Genomic DNA, 20,908 nt, shown 5'->3' with positions numbered 1-20,908 from the left:
AAAGGTCCTATACATTTTTTCGCTAGGATCAATGTGTGAGTGTGTTTGTCGGTTACCATTAAGGCGAGATTTACTTGTATCTTTTATGCATTTAAACTGACAAAGTGGCTTTATAGCAATCGACAAAGTGGGACGTTTTCACGTCCACACTCACATATTTTAGTTGAAAGTATTTTTAAATAGATTGCATGGGAAGTTTTTTGTTGATAACTCAAAAACGGTGGCTCACAGCCCAAAATAATGGTATACAGAAATAATCTACATAATATTTCCTACAAGAAAGGTTTTATAAGAGTTTTCGCTAGGATCAATATTAGTTGGAAATTATTTTTAAATAGATTTCATTGGCCGTTTTTGTAAATACCTCGTAAACGGTGGCCCACAGCTAAATAAAATGTTCACGAGAAAAAATTTAAATAAAATTTTCTATAAGAAAGGTTCTATACTCTTTTTCGCTAGGATCAATTTTTTAGTTGGAAAGTATTTTTAAATAGATTACATGGGCCGCTTTTTGTAAATAATTCGAAAACGGTGGCTCATAACCGGAAATAATCTATATAATATTGCCTACTAGAAAGGATATATAAGAATTTTCGCTGGGATCAATATTTTAGTAGGAAAGTTTGTCTTATAATTCTTTCTGAAGTGCAAATTTAGGAGTTTCAACTCAAATCTCAAAATCGATCAACAAAAAGCGGCCCATTTAATGTCGCCAGTATCCTTGGTACAATGCCTCAAGGGCCTATTTTAGACATTAGCTAACTTTTAAGTTTAGTCTTAGTTTCTTATATAATTATGTAAATATGTTCATGTAAATAAAGAGATAAAAACATTAAAAAAAAAATGTTATCTGCAAAAGTATTGTTTGACTAGAAGACTATTATGCTCATCAACATTATGACAAGAAACAATTCGGTATTACAAAAATCTGCGAAATGATTTATGCCAAAGCATATTCTGCGTAAGGTGTTTCTGCCAAACGTGACTTCTGCCAAGAACTATTATACGAATCAAATGAGTAAAAAGTTTCTGCCAGAGAATAGTGAACCTATATAAGTTTTTTCGCTAGGATCAATTTTTTAGTTGGAAAGTATTTTTAAATAGACTACATGGGCAGTTTTTTGTTGATAACTCAAAAACGGTGGCACACAGCCAAAAATGATGTTACACAGAATTAATCTACATAATATTTCCTACAAGAAAGGTTCTATAAGATTTTTCGCTAGGATCAATGTTTTAGTAGGTAAGTTTTTTGAAATAGATTACATGAAATAGATAACATTTGTGCATAATATGTAGGAGGCATAAAGTTGCAATTCGCTATTTGATAGCGAGTTGGATGTGTTTGGGATGCAAGATACCTAACACTCCTCCTCGCTTCGCTCGTCGTCGTACCTAATAGTGACTCTGGGGCAGTTTTTCTTTTTTGATAGCGTGTAATAATTCTGCTATTGTAATATTATGCTATAAGATTATTATGGTACATACAATCACGCTAAATCAAATTTGACCAAAGTAATGTTCTGTAAAACAATATTCTGCCAAATGTATCTTATGCGTGGTAGTAATAATGCCAACTAAGTTTTCTGCGAAATTACCATTCGACCGAATGTTTTTTCTGCGAAACATGTTATGCTAAGTGTGTTTTTGGCCAAAATTATTCTGCCAGATGAGGGTAACCCTTTTATGATATGTGTATGAGGGTGGATTTGAATAATTCATCTAATCAACCATACATTTTGATCCTTGAGGCAATCAAACCATATTTAAAGGTGGTGCAAAGTTACCCATGGGGGAGCAAAATAGCTCCGTTTTACTGTATTGTAACAAACAAACAATTCGACTGAAAGTGTTACTGCGAAACATGTTATGCGAAGTGTGTTTCGGACTAAAATTATTCTGCCAGATGAGGGTAACCCCTTATAATAACCTTTCTTATAGGAAATTTTATGTAGATATTTTCTGTTTAACAAAGTTTTTTGCTGTGTGCCACCGTTTACGAGGTATTGACGAAAAACGGAGCATGTAATCGATTAAAAAAAACTTTCTTACTAAATTATCCACTTATATATTGTTCCTATCGAAAAAACGTACATAACCTTTCTTGTAGACAATTTAATGTAGATATTTTCTGTTTACCATATTTTTTTGCTGTGGGCCACCGTTTACGAGTTATTTACGGAAAACTAAAAAATTGACTTTCAAGATCGAATGGCTGGGTATGGACCCCACCTCATGTCATGGCATTATTTTTCCATGGCTATTTAGACCCTCATCTTTTACTGGTAAAAATGACAAATTGCCTCAAGAACCTTTTTTGGATTATTTTTTTACCACTTTGCACTGTTCTGGCACGGTGAAGGACCCGGCCAAATGATCTAGAATAAATACTATGCGACTTCTGAGGAACTCTACTTTCACGTTGCCTCAAACACCTTTTTTGGGCCTCAAAAAATTAAAGACGAGAGAAGTTATCAGTAGAGACCTGAAATGTGGTACCAATATGTATATCAATCACGCCGACAATGTAGTAAAATTAAAAGTGAAAAAAAATATAATTATATTAGAATACCCTCCCGTACATGTAAAGTGGGGAGTGAATTTTTTTTTCATTTCAATCCTAACGTGTGATATATTGTTCGATAAGTATTTAAAAATGAATAGGGGTTTACAAAAATATTTTTTTTGACATTTTTAATATTAAATTAATTTTTATTAAGCAGAAACGTCTGCTAACGATTCTAAACATTTTTTTTTTTTTATTTATTTATTTTTTTTTAATGGTGCGGGTTCAAGTCCCGCCGGAAGCGTAAATTTTTCCATTTTTTCCTTTAATATAAAAATATTTTTAATATTTTCATAAATAATGGCTCTAAAAAGAAAAAAATAAGTGTGCCTCCCTCTAACTTTTGAACAACAAATTGAAAAAGTCTTTCTAGTATAATTATTTTCAACTTGATAGGTTAAACAGGTTTTGAAAAAAATATACGGGAAACTACGGAACCCTATACTGAGCGTGACCCGACACGCTCTTGGCCGGTTTTTAGGATCGGTGATCCAATTTGTGTGCGCCCTGTAAGCTAGCAAGCCAATCCAATGCGACCCCCGAATCCCCCAATGTTCTAGCTTTTTGAGTAGGATGGTAAGGTAACTGAGACAGTGTCAAAGGCCTTGCTTCTTGTATATCTTAATTCCCTTTATACACCGTGGGAGTGAATAAGCCGAAATATACTATTTAACCACCCATTTTTTGTGTAAATCAAAAAAAAGATATTACATGAATTTTGTTTCTGAATGTATTTTCACGTAAAAAGTAAATGTTTTTCATAAAACTAGCACTTGAAACGAGTTTTAACTTTTTTTTCTAAATACTTCATTCTTGAAAGATTTAACTTTTTACTTTTTGACATTTATCAATGAGGATAGTGACGCCGTGGCTTGCGTGGGCGATGGTCGCGCGACGGCGATGCGACGCATACGAAATCAAATCTTATCGATATGGAAGTAGACGATGCGATGAGACCATAATCTCCATAGTGGCATCAACTCCCGTAAAGGATCTTTTTACTGACTAACGATAACATCTTTTTTCAATTGGTAATAACTCTGAAGCTAGGCAATATCCAGAAAAGTATAAGTACATAACATTATAGTCTCTAAAAGTGGTCAGGAATACACTGTTAAAATCTTTTGACGATGTTAAAAATATTTAGGGTCTGTTTAACAATGTCTTACTAAAGTATAGCTAATCAATAAATTATTTTACCAAATAAAAATTGTCAATTTGTTAATTGCACAAACTACTAAGAAGATACTACGTTAATTGTAAGTTACAGCTGGCAACATTGTATATTGACGTTTCTCACGTTTCGATTTACGGAATACGTGGTCCATATTATAACGCCTTTTGAAATTTTGCACATTTTATTGATTTTATACATGATTATGTATTTAATATTGATTACTTTAAATGTATATTCTTCCTACAACATTGTTCAATGATACAACTTTTTTAAGAAATTTTATGTGGATGAAGATGAAACGTAATGCAAATGTCAAAGAAAGAAAATAATTTTAGTTTAACTTATGAATCATAAACATACTGCTAAAAATTCTAAACTTCAGGTCTAATAATATAAACTACATCTAAGTATTTTGCAGTCCACAGGATAATTGAGGGAAGTTAGTTCTGAGATGATGAAAATAATATATGGTCTCAAAGGAAGTCGGCCTCATTGTGAACAAGACGAAATCCCGCTTTATGTAAGTTATTATATGTTAATATGACATGTCTGGCCAGTGTAGTGACCCTGCTTAAAGCTTCGGGCTATATTAATAGACTACATAGTGTCCCACTGCTGGGAAAAGGCCTCACCCATGGATCTCCATTTGTCACGGTCTTGAGCAATCTCTGACTCGTCGCATTGTGGCAATTTTTGCTCAACTCTGTGTGTGCATGAGACAGACATTGTCCGGCCCATCCATACTAATGGGAAAGTGTGTGTATCTGTTTGTTTGTCCGTCCTTCACAGCAAAATGGAGTGACAAATTGATGTGATTTTTTAAGTGGAAATAGTGGAAGAGACAGAGAGTGACTTATGCGAAGCCTCGGGCAAAAGCTAGTAATATTTATTTTATATACTATCAATTTTTTTCCCATTGTTTTTATGCAATTCTATTCTGAAACATTACTTTGTTATAGATAAACCAAGGCAGGTTGGAAAAGTCCAGAAGCAAATTTTAGAAGAAAAATATTGTACTGAATAACTACAATGGGCCATTGAAGAAGAGAAGACGGCACAAGAGGGAAATATGGGCCTTAGAAAAAGATATCACGCCTCTATCCCATAAAGAGGTAGGCAGAGCACATGAACTACTAAGTTTCTGTGCCACTCTTGGCAAAAAGGGGTGGAAAGAAATCCAAATTATGACATTGAAGAAGTGAAGACTAAATAAGTAAACCAAAGGCCCCAAGAATATAAAAGACTGCAATGAAATTGTCAAGAAGAGGGTGCGAGAGCAGAACATATGGGCTACTTGCTATGGAATGATGAATTCTACCTTCAAGTGGATGGCGTGACAATGGGGTCTCCTGTGTCTTCAGTAGTTGCCGACATCTTTATGGAGGACTTCGAGGAGACAGCACTCTCATTGGCTGCCGTCCAGCCGAAGATATTCAAAAGATATGTAGATGGCACTTTTACTATGCTTCCTAAAAGTAGTGTTTCAACTTTCTTCATAGTTCACTATGGATAGAATTTAAATGGTCATACGATACAATTTACTATGGATAAAGACTGTTCTCGTCCCTTCATGAATGTTCTCATTTTGAGGAATCCTGATAATAGCTTAGGTTGCACTGTGTATAGAAAACCTACTCATACTGATAGGTACATAAATGGCCAATCTCACCACCATCCCTGTCAACTAGCTACTATGGGCAAATCTTTGTTTCAGGGAGCTCAGAGGATATGTGACAACCAGAATTTGGCCGCGGAGCTTCGACATGCCAGGCAGGCGCTGTTGACGAAAAAGCTCAAGATACTGCATGTCAAGCAGAAGGCCTGTTTGAAGATCCCTACAGTCGAGCGCCAGCTTGCTATTTTGCCTTTTCTTAGAGGGGTCACATATAGGATCAGTCACATCTTGAAACGGACTTTCATTAAAACTTATTTGAAGCCCATGAAGAAGATGTCACAATTCCTGAGGTCTATGAAGTGTCAAACTCCTCTACAAAATGCAGGAGGGTACAGGTTAGACTGTGAGTGCGGCCTGTCATATGTAGGGCAGACGAAACGAAGTATTTCCACATGGGTGAAGGAACACATAGCGGATGTCAAGCACCGTTGGCAAAGGTCTGCAGTCTCTGAACATGTCATGGATAAAGTCAATCACGCTATAAAGTTTGATAAGCTGTTTCTTGCTAAGGAGAAGCGGTATCTACCCAGAATGTATGGTGTTGGACATTCGCCATTTGGTTTTGCAAATTTTGTGTAGATTAACTAATTAATTGTTTTTACATACCTAGTAATGTAAAATTTGTTAAATATTGTATAACTAGCTTTATTAACTGTGTCTTCATTAATATTTCTTGTATGTGGGTAGCTTTTGCACATTGTAATTTTTCCTCAGTTGACCACAAATGCTGTAAAGTGTTCGAAACGTCGGGATGAATGGTAAATTCATTATACGCGATATAATCCGTTTCCATAGTTTTATTGTGTCTAAATGAATTCAACAAATAATCTCTATAATACTGTCTTATTCGGTTACTACATTACTTATTTATGACAATAATCCTAGAATCTATATGTAATATGGATATTATAAGATAACGGATATCGAATGATGAAAGTGATAGAAACCAAATAAGCAACAAATAGTTTATCGTTAGGCCTGATTTAGACGGCGTGCGAACTCGCATGCGATTTTAATCACATTGCGGGCTGTTGATGTTACATACAATTATGCACAGCCATCAAATACAGCAATGTAATAAAACTCGTATGCGAGTTCTCGTACGTATGTATGTAATATGTATGTATGAAGTTCAGGGAGCATTATAAAGTGGCGCGGACGACAACATCAACTTCATACAAATTAGTCGCGCGGACCGTCCGCGTGACACTAAAACCAGCCTTAATGCTAGTGGCATAGGACTATGAATTTCGTAGAATACCAGTAGCATGTATTGTAATGTGTGATTAAGATAATGTTTACTGGCATAGTATAGGCAATTCAGTAAAACAGTACCGGGGCGAACGTGTTAAGATGTAAAAGAAATACGTATGGCGAGTTTCTTGTCAGTCCCATAGTTGAATACTGTAAAACAGTTTAAGAAATTTAAATTTTCTCGAGTCAGTTATGGAGGGTTAGGGGTCTTAGAGCCAGTGTAAAGACTGATTCGGAAAAAAAGCAGCAGCACCGATTTTAGATTATTTATTTTGTGATCATTTTAAAGCAGTGCATTTTTATAATAATCTGTAGTTCGGTAGATCCTATTGTGTAAAATTAAATATAATCGTATGTATTCTAAGTAAAAGATCGAATTCAAGTTTCCACCTATTATATTACCTTATCTCCAACATTTATGAACGACGCGACGCGACGTCTTCTGAAATAGTTTATGAGGTAAGTATTTTCTTTTAGTTTATGAGTCACTTAATGTTGAATGAGTTTATGAGTAGCTACGTTGATAAATTTTATTGTCTGTTTGCCATCTTTACATGAATTGTATCCCATACAAAAACGTGTGTTACGCTTGCTTGGAAAGGCTTCTTAACTACCCAAGATAAGATCCAGTTAGTTAATAGCGTACCTATGGCGTAAGGTCGCAATTCCGATCACACGTTGTATCTTTCCTAGTAAGTCCGTTTTCACATTATCCGATCCGATATCGGATGTCGGAAGGATTTCGATGAAAACAATCCAAGATGGCGCCTGTAATGTATGCGATATCGGTCTTGCCTCCGATATCGGACCCTTTTCAGTCCACCCGCTGCCGTCGCGGCCATAGTCAAAGTGCAGTTCAGTGTAAGCAAAGACAGTGTACAGATATACCACTTACGGTATTAGTGTTAGATAGTACCTACTAATGAATCCTATTGCTGTTGTTCTAATTAGCCAGGCCTGAACCCTTCACCGTCTTTTAAGAGTGCCAACTTATTGGGAACCTCAAGCTAAATAGTCTGCGCTCAGTAAAGGGAACACCATCACACCCTTTACCAGTTCCACAATATATATAATATTAATGTGGTCTGTGGTTTGGCTCGAACCCCACTGATGCACACGCCGCTACGTACGGGATGCGCACGTTATACTCGTAGGTACCTAATAATACCTAAGAAAATTTCAAATAAATAGTAGTTGAAACAAAATTACTCGAACTAAATTTTCGATGATTTGTTGTCGATGAAAAGTTTATCGGCGAAACAAGGGTACATGTGTGCCATGCCTAGGAATACCGCCTTTTCCATCTGACCTATTCATCAGGGTCTACAGAACCTAACTTCAAGTTGGGGAGTAGTACTCCCCAGTCGGACCCCTTTTAAACCCATATTTCTGGTAAACTACATGTACAGTACATTTAATTTCCGACGAGGTACAAGAGGTACGTCAGAGGTACATTCCACCATGGTAATCTGAGCACAATAAAGCGAGGTGGTACGGCTGCAGAGTATCACGCCGTGGCTTCGGCTGATGAAAACATCCAGCGAGCCCGATTTCGATCGAACGTCCATGCGCTCAAGGCCACGTCCACGACCTTCGACCGATAGTTTGCACGGTTAAGTGTATATTCATTATCCAGATCCGCGTCCACGGTCGCGCGACGACGGACGTCCGCGTAGTATGTTCCTAGCTTTAATCTCAGAACAGAAAACTATTACAGCTAGGAACATACTACGCGGACGTCCGCCGTCGAGCGACCGCGACCGCGACCGATCAGTGTGCACGGTCTTCGGGACGTGGCTTCGGCTGACCAAAACATCCAGCGAGCCAGATTTCGATCGGACGTCCATGCGCTCAAGGCCACGTCTGCGACCGTCGACCGATAATTTGCACGGTTAAGTGTATATTCATTGTCCAGATCTGCGTCCGCCGTCTAGCGACCGCACCTAAAGAATAGGATGCATATAGTTTACTTTGTTCTTATTTATTGACAGACTTGTTTGACAGACTATAGTTTAATCAAGAAATAACAATTTTGAATTTTCTCGAGAATAACCGAATGTGAAATCTCCAAAAGAGGAGTAGAAAAACAATGTAAAAAAATCTAGCTTAAACATTTACACTGTTTATAATTTACCGTAATGTTATGCCCTTATAAATAGACTCATTGAAAGAGTGCTAATTTTGTGATATCGCAGCAAAATTATCAAACGTATATTTAAAACGGTCAATGACTGTAATGTTGATGTGAAATGTTCAATAAACGTAAATATTACAAATTGGTGCAACATTGAGAAATGAATTCTTTAAAAAAAGCAATTGCTGTGACATTGTATTTATAATTATCTGTAATGTTACAAAAAAAATATACCGGTTATATCAAAAGGTTTTATTGAAGTAAATCTTAATTTGTGATATTGCAGCAACTGCATAAAACCAATATTTCAAGTGGTCAGTTGCAGTAATATTGATTTTGAACATTTGGGAAACTTTAAGTTTAGACATTGAAGTAACATTGAAAACTTGATGTTTAAAAGTTAATGTTGCTGTAACGTTGCATATGTAATATAGCTAATACCTTGTTGCAGCAATGTAATAAATGAACATTTAAATAACTTGTAATCAAAACATCCTTGCAATATTATAATATTAGTTTTCATTTGTCATGTTACAATAATATAGCACTACTAATTTTCTGAAAGTTTCAAATTACCAATAAGTTGAATGTTGTTGTCATATTTCTCCGACCTTACATTCTAAACTTACAAATGTGAGGTATGTAAACTTACTGCAAGTTATTGTAAGTTTCATGCTCAGTGGGATACCATCCTGTCAGCGATGTTACGGTACTCGACAACACTATCAAACAATAAACGCCCATATTACCACTCAATAAAGTTAATTGTACATGTGCATTGGGGCCGACACGGCGCGATTGCATTTCCTATATTATTAGATCTACAATAGCAGGTTTATGACAATTTTCCAATAATTGGCTCTTATTATTAATTACGTCTATATTACTTTGCACTAGAATAATTCCAACTCATAACTTCATGACTGAGGTATAGAGGCTAGTTAGGTTATTTAACTATGAGTCTAGTGATAAAGGGTATAACTCAAATTGACTCGGTGAAAAAGGTCACAAGTCCCACCTCGGACTTCCTCCTCACCTCGGTCTTGTGTGAAAAATCACTAGACTCACAGTATTATTTATTACATTACAGTTTATATATCCATTACAGCGGTGCGTTATGGCACCCATGAATGTTGTATGGACAACATGATAAATCTTCAATTAAACTGAAACCCCACAACCCACAGGAGTATATTGTATTAGATTTTTTTTTCAACTTAATTATCTTGTGTGTCAATGTTGTACTCTGGAAATCCATCGTTGTCAGAAATTTTCACGAAACAGGTGGTCGTATTTTGTATTTGCGCGCCATTTTTTTTTTGTTAAGTTTGCATCTCTCATGTGGGAGTATTTTTAATATTTTTCTTAAGTGTTGTTTTTATTGAAATACGCCTACTACATAAGGAAAACTACATTAAATTGTACAATTCCTGCCTTATGTCACCTTCCTCTACTTCCTCATCACAGTAAAGTGAGAGTGGTGTGAATGGGTGCTAAAATTGATTATCTACTAGACAGTTTTAATAAAACAATCGCTATTTATGTTTAACTTATTTTCCTAGTTTTATCTGTAAACTTACAATGATTATCTCTTCCTGACTTTTATAACTTACTAGAACTATGCGACAATGCAACTGATAAATGAAAAAACATAATATTGATGAGTGTGAATTATGGAATTTACGTAGCTAAGAAATCTGATCAACTTTCAATAATTAAAGTCAAACACGCAATATATTCTGTCATCCGATATTAGATTAGCAAATAAAAGATTGATATCCAAGAATTCGAAATCTATTAGAAAACCTTACCGTCCTCTGGCATTTTAATGATGCACGTGAACCTATAAACTAAACGGTTTCAAAATTCGAAACGAAATGAGATTTGAAATTGGAATCGACATTTGAGTGTTTTTTTTTTCTAGTGCTTGAAGGCGTGGATGCTGCGCATTCAGCCAGCGTCCGTTGACTCGATATGGAGAAAGTTGTTAATTAAAGAACGGCGGTGATTGCCTCGATTGTGTAACAGAACGCAACAGATCAACCATGTGGCTGCACAGGGAAATACCTTCGCCATGGAAAGTTGCACGTAATATTTCGTGTTGGGTGCCCGTTTAAAAAAAAACAATGGTGTCTTTGGTATCGAATTGATTTAAGTGAACAACGAGCATGAAAGTTGTGACCGTCTTTTAACACTTTCGATTGGCAAATTCGCGAGTAAATTACAACGTCTATATTTGTGTTATTGAGACGTGAGGTTTCTAAAAGTATTTGTACACGATTTAATATTTAGTTTTATCTGCCTTTGTGACCCAGACTAACTTACTAATACTGACCTCAGTGGAGAGAAATATTTTCAAACATCGGTACTATATCGGTACCTACTTATTGGAGTCTTTTAAGCCTAAAATGGCTGTAGAAAGTTTGACATTTATATTTAGTATTTAATTAACAGAATAAATCTCTACAAGACTTAGTTTGGGCTTAGCCTATGGAACTAAATATCCTAATCCTGAATCCAGTAAGTAGTTTATCGCCGACTCTCAATAAGGACGTGCACACCTAAATAGCGTTATTTACTGGACTTGTTCTATTTGCACAATTGCAAATAGCCATAAATATCAATCCAGAATGAAGCCCTCGACCGACTGAGGATATGGAGGATAGATTCTCCATACAAACGTGTCCTTATTTTCCCCTTTGATTATGGAATCATCCACAAAATAATGTATTTTAATCATTATAAAAATTACAAACATTTCAAATAACACTTTCAATTTGTAGAGGTACTTAAACAAATTGTAACTTTTTGACACGTAGAAACGTCTTCAATCGATGCCACTCGGCTAGGTTTAACCTTGAACTCCAAAGGCCGTGAGTTCAAGTCTCACGCAAGGCAATCATTTTCCACTTTTAATTTTATTAGTAACAATGTTCATAACTATTTTCACAAGTTTCAAAACATAGTGATTCTCTAGATGTGTGACAGACAGACGGACAGAGTCGCACCATAACAATTGCTTTTGTACTTTTTCCGTACGAAACCCTCAAACTGTATGGAATTATTTTTTAGTTTCTATTTTTTTTTCACTAATCAAAAAGGTTAATGAATTTTCAACGTAGCGAAATGATTAAATTATTAGATAACTACTTACATTGAATTGTATAAAAATATTTTCTTAAAGCAGGAAGGAAAAATAAATCTATATTAATTTGTATGAATACCGGTTTCGGAACGGTTCGTCTTAAGAGTGTTATTAACGATGTAACCGATATGGCAAACATAATCATAAGGTATAGTTTAAACTGTCATGCTTCTAGTTATAAAGTGATCGATGGAGACATTGTAACCGATTTGATCGATTAATCGAGCGAGAGGTAGTAGTACTTAGCCAACGTCATGATCGCTTACGCTTCTCTCTCTGTCGCTCTTCTGTAGCGCGACAGAGCCAGACTGCCTTTCGATTGCGACGTAGCGTCAACTATTGTACTCTTTGCTAGAGGGCATGGTCATCGTAGATTGACGGGTCGTGTTGCAAAAAATGCGGTAAATTCAAAAACGCTTTTCGTCGCAAAAAAGTAGTATGAAATTAGATGACAGTTATAAGTTGACAAGTGATTTGATAAGGAAAACTGTTGACTTAAGGAAAATAAAAAAAATATTGTGAGGCGTCATTCGAACTTGGTATATTTAGTTCTAAACATCTTTAAGAAAAACAACCGCGATATGCCCATAGTTAGTCCAAGATAAATTGCCAGCGATTTAGATAGCCCGACCTCTAAAAGTGTTATTTTAAACGTCAAACGTCTATGAAATTATGACGTTTATCCCTTGCAGAGGCAGGGCTCTTAAAATAGTTGCCAACATACCTTTTTTTATGGGATAGGAGGCAAACGAGCAGACAGGTCGTCTGATGGTAAGCGATCACTGCCGCCCATGGACACCCGAAACACCAGAAGTGTTGGAGGTGCGTTACCGGCCTTTAAGATGGGTGTACGCTCTTTTCTTGAAGGTTTGAAGGTCGTATCGGTCCGGAGATACCGCTGGCGACAATTCATTCCACAATTTAGCTGTGCGAGGCAGGAAGTTTCTGGAGAAACGCACAGTTGAGGACTGCCAGCCATCTAAATAATGGAGATGGAAATGTTGTCGAGTAGGGCGATGGCGGAAAGAAGCGGTAGGGATTAATCCGAACAATTCCTCGGAGCACTCCCCGTTATACATGCGATAGAAAATGCAGAGCGAGGCCACATCTCTACGCAGCGCCAAGGGGTCAAGCCGATCAGAGATAGGTATGCTAGCAGTTGACAATTCGCGTCGCTCGTCGTTGGATGCGGTCCAGAGGGAGAAGCTGGTATCTTGGACTGACTATTGCAATATATCGACAGCAGATCGCCAACTACCAAGTCCAATTGTATATCTAACCCAAATCCATGTCCTACAAACACTTGTCTAAAAACCGCATCAAAATCGGTCCATCCGCAATAAATTAGATTGGCTACGCGAACGCCTAATAAAAGTAATTACCTTTGATTTGCGCGAATCATTATCTATAACCAGCCGTTGAAAAATAAACCTCTGTCTTAAGGCCCAGTTCGAATTTTTAAATGCGTAGCAAATTTGCTCTTAATACGATATTAATCGGATAATATGTCAGTGTTAGAACTTTAGAATTGACATTTTTTGGTTTATAAAATGTTGGTTTATTTATTTATTTATTTAATCAAAAAGTAACACAGCATTACAGTTTACACTAAGGCACTGTGAAACTACAAAATATAGGCGTACTGATGATGATTTGATGATCCATGATGATACTAGGTTATTAGACTTTTATATATTGTTCTGTTGTAAAGCTGCGCCAAAATTGCTGGAAAAGTTACAATGTCTGATCATCTGTAAGTACCCAAAAATTATGACAACCCTTTCAAGACGATCATCTTGAGAGTAACTATACAGAGTGGGGCCTGTAACAAAGGCGAAGAATTGAACTGTAGGCTATTCTCCTTATACTGATCTACATTTGTTCAGTGACTTTTAAAAATTATAAAGTCTTTAAATTTTTAATTTTTCATACAAAATAAATATTAGCTTCAATGTACGCCATTATTGTTGTCATTGACGTTGTCTGTCACACTTTAGACTTAACAGAATTCGCAAGACATTACCTCTTAGAAAAAACTTTCAAGGGTGATAAAAATCAAAATACAAGTTATTTTTAAAAGTCGCCGAACAAATGTTGATCAGTATAAGGAGAATAGCCTAGAGTTCAATTCTTCACCTTTGTTACAGGCCCCACTCTGTAGACTATATATTATTCATTATGGGGCCCGAGGCAACCAACCGAACCTTTCGGCTCAATTGGCTATCGCATCATTAACCGGTACAGTTTTAATTGTCCGCCATTACGCCTCGCCTGGCCTGTCAGACAAATAGAGCTCATAACATACGTGTCTTCTGCGATCTGTTATGTATGGTTATGCTGTAGATGAGTGTAGATATTGTGGAAGTAGTTGAATAGGCTACTTGCCTCCCTTCCTAGTCAAATCAGCTTCTTTTTAAGAACTGTCAAAACGAATTTTAACGTCTTGCTAATAAGGAATTAATATGAAATCGAATTGAGTGACGTCACGGTCAACTCAGTTACTTTATATATTTCTACCTGACTTATTAAATATAAATTGGATTTAAACATAACTTCTATCCATGTTTTTCTTGTCTCTTAAGCTATATTTCGTGCATGGTATAAAATATTTTATTTTAAGTACAGTCAAGTTCCCTATTGTGTGAATCTAGTTGACTTGGTTGTGTTTCGAGGTTTGGCAAAGTGAAATAAATAAAAACCTATAACTTGGTCCCAATCCCAAAGCAGATAATTTACTTTTAGGAGAACTAAATGCTGAATCGACTGATAAATTAGCTCGCTTATTGTAAATATCTAGGTTAACGGAAAACGATGTCTAAGATAGAGCGAAGGGGAAGGAGAAAAGCAGGAAAGCGGACCCCGTCACAGTACGGCACAAACACTAGGAGGATGATGCTGATGGTTCTCTGAATCTGTGCGTAATTAGCGCTTCGGGCTGTAAATAAAACTTAGAAATTTTACTGCATCCTAATACAGACAATAATGTACCTACAAATTGGGTCCTGTTCCCCGGATATATAACAACAAACAAACCAGGCCACATTCGCATACGGTAATTATCAGTTAATAACACCGATTTGCCGGCAGATGGAGTTTCTTGCGAGGAATGCCATCGGGAAAAAATGCGCGGGCACCGTGGCGAGTTGACTGGAAAGCGTAAAATGCGCTATGATGTACACACACGGTTTTTATCAGCGAGTGACCTGGTGACCGAATTTATGCTGCCATAGAATACAATTGTTTGATGATGATGTGGTCCTGTTATCAATAATTAGGGACATATGAGGGCTCTCTTCCACTTTTCACGATTCTGGGCGAGTCATTCCAAGATCCTTCCAGCCTAATACAATTGCAATTGTTTAAGTAATTATAAATAAAGCTGAAGGTATAAATGCTTCAGGGCTCTGAGAGAGGGTGTCCTTACTGAAACACATCGTTTACATGGCTGGCAGTCCTAAACTGTGCGTTTCTCCAGAAACGTCCTACTTCACACAGCTAAACTATGCCTGTGGTGTTTCCGGACCGATACGAATCAAACCTTCAAGAAAAGAGCGTACACCCATCATTTCTGGTGTTTCATCAGGCGAGCTGTCTGCTCGTTTGCCTCTTATCGCATAAAAACACACATAGACAGAAACATGTCTATGAAGCTTGGTTTTCAACTTGATTCTCAGCATTGAGAAGATGACTTAAGAATTTGGCACTAAGTCAAGTATTCAAACGGCCATTTTGGTATTTTCTTATTATACCTGCATACTATAGACACTCGTAAGTGTAGATACCTACTGTACAGTCGTCAATGTCGTCATCTAAGATATATTTACATATTCCGTCAAAAAAATTGAAGTAAATAACAATAACTGAAAAGTTCTCCCTCTTTTAATCCATCAAATTATATCCGGTACACTTCCTAACAACCGTAGCATTAATATTAATAATTACACTCGCACAAAGTTCACACAATAAAGACCAACTAATTACTGAAAACAACAAATGTCTGACCTTGTTTCTCATAAACAGTTAATAATTAAAAATACCATTCTTTTGTTAAACTTGAACTTTGAAAGTCAGCATAAAGCCACTATTTTCGTAACATACCTTAGTGCAACTAAACTACCAGTGTAATGTGAACTCAGAACTGTTTTTGACATTTTAGTATTCGATGATGTTCAATCGTTCCTCGCTAGGAGTATACAAGCGACCAATTGAACTAAGCGCAGCATGGGCACTGGTGGGTGGATGGGTTATTAACTGGTGTAACTTTCAGTTTTGAGAAATCGGCCACAGGGGGCAGATCCTTCATTTTTTGTCTTCTTCGTTCATAAAAAAACGCAGCCAAATAAGTAACTAGCCTAAGTAGCTCTACTTCAGTACAGCATAAGTATACTTAATAGGTACATAGCATAGTGTTTTGTTCCTGTTGACAAATAAGGTTTCCAGAGCTCGTCAAGGGTGGGGAGACTAGGGAGTTGCAGTGGTCATAAGTTTTAAGTGCCTGATTACCATCAGGCGAACAGTAATATCGTCACTACTTTAAAAAAAAACTTGTATCTTCGTCTGTCAATGAAAAGAAAATTGTAGTAAGTATGTATGGAATGCGTATAGACTTACTGCGTTTTAACTTTGAGGATTAGCGTGAGATACGAGATTTTTTAAAAGTAGTGACGATATACTTGTTTACCGAAGTAATAATATAAAAAACTACACATAAATTATAATATTACTGATGACAAGTCTCAAGTTATACTGGTTAATCAAAGCAATAAGCATGCCGGCGCATACGCAGGTCACCGAGCCCGATTAGCAATGTAAATCAGGTTTTTATCGCACTGTAGATCGAGAGTGCAGGTGATTAGATTGTTATTATAATTTGAGGTGTTAGCCTTTCAGTTTCACGTCTGTAGGATAAGGAAGTGTTATTCTTAGATTTTTAAACCGGTTTTTAGTTTGTGTTTATGTACATAAGGACATTTTTAAAATTTTTTTGTGCAATCCGTGCAATATTACCTAGTTTTACACTTTAGTGGTAATATTAGTATCCTTATCTAGACTTAAAGGCAATTCTTACGAACTTTTCTTAATGATGTTCTTTATAATTATCTGAGTATCATTGCAAACTGACATTAATGTGCAAAAACAACACGTATAATTTACAATTACAATAAGTTTTTTTATTAAAGATTACGTCGTTTTGATTACATGTGTCATAATCATGATACTTGTAATTCAATTACGTAATGAACTTATAAAGAAACGTAAAATTCCGAGCACTACTAACATAGTTTCATACAAAGTTGTGATTTTATGAGAATAAAACACAATCTAAGAGTTTCATGTATTATTCGGCAAATAAATATTTGTTCTGATAACGGGACGATGAAGGTGTTGGTTTTGGTAATGAAGTAGATAATTAAACTTAAATAAATATCAGCTCTTTTATTTTCAACAACGTTTTAAATCAGAAAATTATCACAACCACACGGCGAGCTCACAACAGGGTGATAAGATACGAAATGTACCTAATTATGATTAAATAGAGAACGTTTCTGTAGTCATTTACATGATTATGAAATCATCGTCAACATTTTGCATCATTATTGAACATACAAAAACACGACTGGCCCTTTCAAAACATGAACACGAAGATAATCATCATTTAATTTTAAATGTTCTCGATTAGCTGGAACAACTTGCAAAATCTTTTAACAAATTACAAAACAAGCAAGACATAACGAGAAACAGGTTCCAACTTTAGTAAAAAATGCTTATTATAAAGAGCCCATTGTTCGAGACTCCGTTTAATATTAATGTCACTTTGATAGCCTCTCATTGTCTCGGCACACACAGTTTTACATTCTAAATATGCCAAATTTGCTTTCCCTGAACGGTGCATTCAAGGCAGCGGATAAACTTAGTCCTATAACTTTTCTAGTGTCTTTTGGAGCTACAATACCGTCGTCCCATAAACGGGCAGTGCTGTAGTATGGCCGGCCTTCCCTTTCGAACTTTTCCTCCAATGGTGCTCTGACTTTCCTGTCATCCTCTTCAGTCCACTGTTTCCCTTCCCGCTCAGCTTTAGCTTTAGAAACTAACGACAGAACAGTCGCGGCTTGAGGACCACCCATCACTGAAATCCTGGAGTTCGGCCACATGTAAAGGAAGCTTGGGGAATATGCACGTCCGCACATACCATAGTTGCCTGCGCCAAAACTTCCACCTACAAGAACAGTGATCTTAGGACCCTTGAAACAGCTAACAGCAGTCACCATTTTAGCACCATTCTTGGCAATGCCACCCGCTTCAGCCTCTCGACCAACGTTGAAACCGTTAATGTTTTGCAGGAACAACAAAGGTATCTTCCTCGCTGCACACAGCTGTATAAAGTGGGCACCCTTCAAAGCAGACTCAGACAACAGCACTCCATTATTTCCTATCACACCAACGGGGTGTCCGTAAATGGATGCGAATCCGCACACTAAAGTATCACCATACAACTCTTTAAATTCATGGAATCTACTACCATCGACGATTCTTGCTATAACTTCTCGGACATCATAAGGTCTTTGTAAATTCGCATTTACGATCCCGTGCAGGTCCTCAATGTCAAACTTTGGCTCTTCTACCTTAGGAGTTTGCACTCGAACCATTCGGTCAGCATTACTATTTAGATTGGCAACAACGTTTCTAGCTAATAACAGAGCATGCTCGTCGTTTTGCGCGTAATGATCTGTCACACCGGATTGCCGGCAATGAAGATCTGCACCTCCTAATTCTTCCGCGGTAACTACTTCCCCCGTAGCTGCTTTTACTAAAGGTGGGCCGGCCAAGAAAATCGTACCTTGATTTTTAACAATAATGCTCTCATCTGACATGCTAGGAATGTATGCGCCGCCGGCCGTGCACGAGCCCATAACGACAGCTATCTGAGGTATGCCCTCGGCTGACATATTAGCCTGATTGTAGAATATCCGTCCGAAGTGCTCCCTGTCAGGGAACACGTCGGCCTGATCCGGTAAGTGAGCGCCTCCGGAGTCGACGAGGTAAATGCAAGGAAGCCGGCACTCGTGCGCAATCGCCTGCGCGCGCAAATGTTTCTTGATCGTCATCGGGAAATACGTGCCTCCTTTGACAGTAGAGTCGTTCGCAACTATCACGCATTCTTGACCGTGAACCTTGCCGATCGCTGTAACGATGCCAGCCCCGGGGACCTGGTTTTTGTACATGTCGGTGGCCGCGAGCGTGCTCAGCTCGAGTACGTCGCTGCCCTCGTCGACGAGCCGGTTTATTCTGTCTCGCACGAGCAGCTTGCCGCGCTCCGTGTGCCTCCTCACGGCGTCCTCCGACCCGCCGCGTATAACGTCACTTGTTTTTTGGCGAAGCTCGGCAACGAGATCGTCCATTCTCGCCTTATTTTCCAAGTACGTAGGGTCGCTTCTGTTCGGCTCGCTGCCAATAACCGTGGCTTGGCTGTAGGGGCGGCATTGTCCGCTTAAACGCTGAACACCTCTCAGTGTTCTTAACATTTTGTTAATATAATACGGCGACACGTGCGGCCGGCGACTGGTTGCCGCGCTACTGATGATAACACGCCGTTATCTGCGCGATTGAGTCGTACAAAAACAAACTTATTCGTCGCCGGCTTGATAAAAACTATTAGTGTGGAATGATAATGTAGTGCCATTGTCACAATGGTATTGACGTAATATTTACATATGGTTATGAGCGGCGTATGCATTGAGGCGGCGCTTTGCATAGCTGAATAACTGACACTAAAATATTGCCGGTACACAGGCTGTTAAGTTTGTATCTTGAATGGATATTGAACGCTGTGACACGACCTACATAAATCGCCAATGAGGCGTATTCAAGTGTTACTCGCCGCATAGCATGTTGCCGATTGTGAAACTCGCCTTGGGCCGTATAGTTATGACTTATTTAATACAACTGCGTTATAACTTTAAGCAAAATTGTTTCTAAAACACAGTGCAGTACAGTGAGAAAAGCCAAATCCGTAATGATTTTGATTAATTAAGTAGGTACGTATAATAAAATATTAACCTCTAAAACACCATAAACCTCATCGTAAAACCAAAACCTGCACGGCATGTCGCTCAAGCATAACTAAAGGCTACTTCGTCTTCCATAGGCGTCGCAACTAATGGCATGCGATTTAAAAAAACTGCGGGCTAAGTAGAAACAGCGTAATCAATCGACCACCCAAATGCGTCAATGTATTGCGAATCGCTTGCGATTATCGGTGACGTCTCGAGAGGCCATAACCCTAATCTCCGGGTGAACGACATCGTTTCACTTTCCGCGACCGTCGCCAGGTGGCGACACTTTCCTTCCGAAGCGACAGGTTACATGTTACGTTCATTGTGATGTAAACTAATCGCTCGATCAATGGAGAGGGTTCCGTGTACTGAGCTTTACATTGAGTAATGTCAACACTGACTAGTTTTGTATCGTATGTTAAAGAGAACAGGGTCACAGTTAGTCAAAGAGTTAAGTATGCATGACTTGTGTAATTATATTGTCGTGTCTTATATAATTATGCATCATGGAGGAAACTTGTTTTTTTTTTTAAATAATTATAATTGTATTGAAGCGTGTTTGTCTCATGTTTATTTACAGATTCTTGCAGTTAAGTTTACGCTATATCGATACTATATTTTTGCGACTTCCAATTTTTAAAAAAACAACGCTTTTTTCGCCCACGTTCAAACACAATTAGCAATCTGATATAAATAGGTACTCCTACATATTGATTTAATTGGTAGAATTAAAATGTCCAAATCGCAGCAGTAGTAACATTAGAACACTTGAGTACATTTCAGGGATTTTTGTTATAAAAATATGCAGCTACACATATTTGTAACTGCATATTTTAAATGATTTCTGAATAAACCAATATTCAATGCTTTGCAGTTTCTATATGACTATACTTTTAAACTGAC

General features: G+C 37.4%; 2 protein-coding genes across 2 annotated transcripts in view; one reads left to right on the top strand and one right to left on the bottom strand.

Annotated features, from left to right (window-relative positions):
• LOC125234807 (hillarin) overlaps positions 1-20,908 on the top strand; it is a 172,139-nt gene that overhangs the window by 133,774 nt on the left and 17,457 nt on the right. The gene's annotated exons all lie outside the window — the stretch shown is intronic.
• On the bottom strand, positions 15,813-19,547 carry LOC125234808 (probable methylcrotonoyl-CoA carboxylase beta chain, mitochondrial). The gene is made up of 2 exons (XM_048141215.1): positions 17,074-19,547; positions 15,813-17,039 (listed from the first exon to the last, which is right to left on the bottom strand). The coding sequence occupies exon 1, from the start codon at positions 19,472-19,474 to the stop codon at positions 17,801-17,803; it is 1,674 nt and encodes a 557-aa protein (XP_047997172.1). The 5' UTR covers positions 19,475-19,547; the 3' UTR covers positions 15,813-17,039; positions 17,074-17,800.

Source organism: Leguminivora glycinivorella, chromosome 16, assembly GCF_023078275.1.
Source record: "Leguminivora glycinivorella isolate SPB_JAAS2020 chromosome 16, LegGlyc_1.1, whole genome shotgun sequence".
Lineage (NCBI taxonomy): Eukaryota > Metazoa > Arthropoda > Insecta > Lepidoptera > Tortricidae > Leguminivora > Leguminivora glycinivorella.
The sequence above is the reverse complement of the archived record's forward strand: the minus strand, read 5'-3'. Positions and strand labels throughout refer to the sequence as shown.

What these genes read in the sequence shown, in the direction of transcription:
- LOC125234808 (XM_048141215.1), bottom strand. Translation starts at nt 19,474, where the DNA reads ATGTTAAGAACACTGAGAGGTGTTCAGCGTTTAAGCGGACAATGCCGC.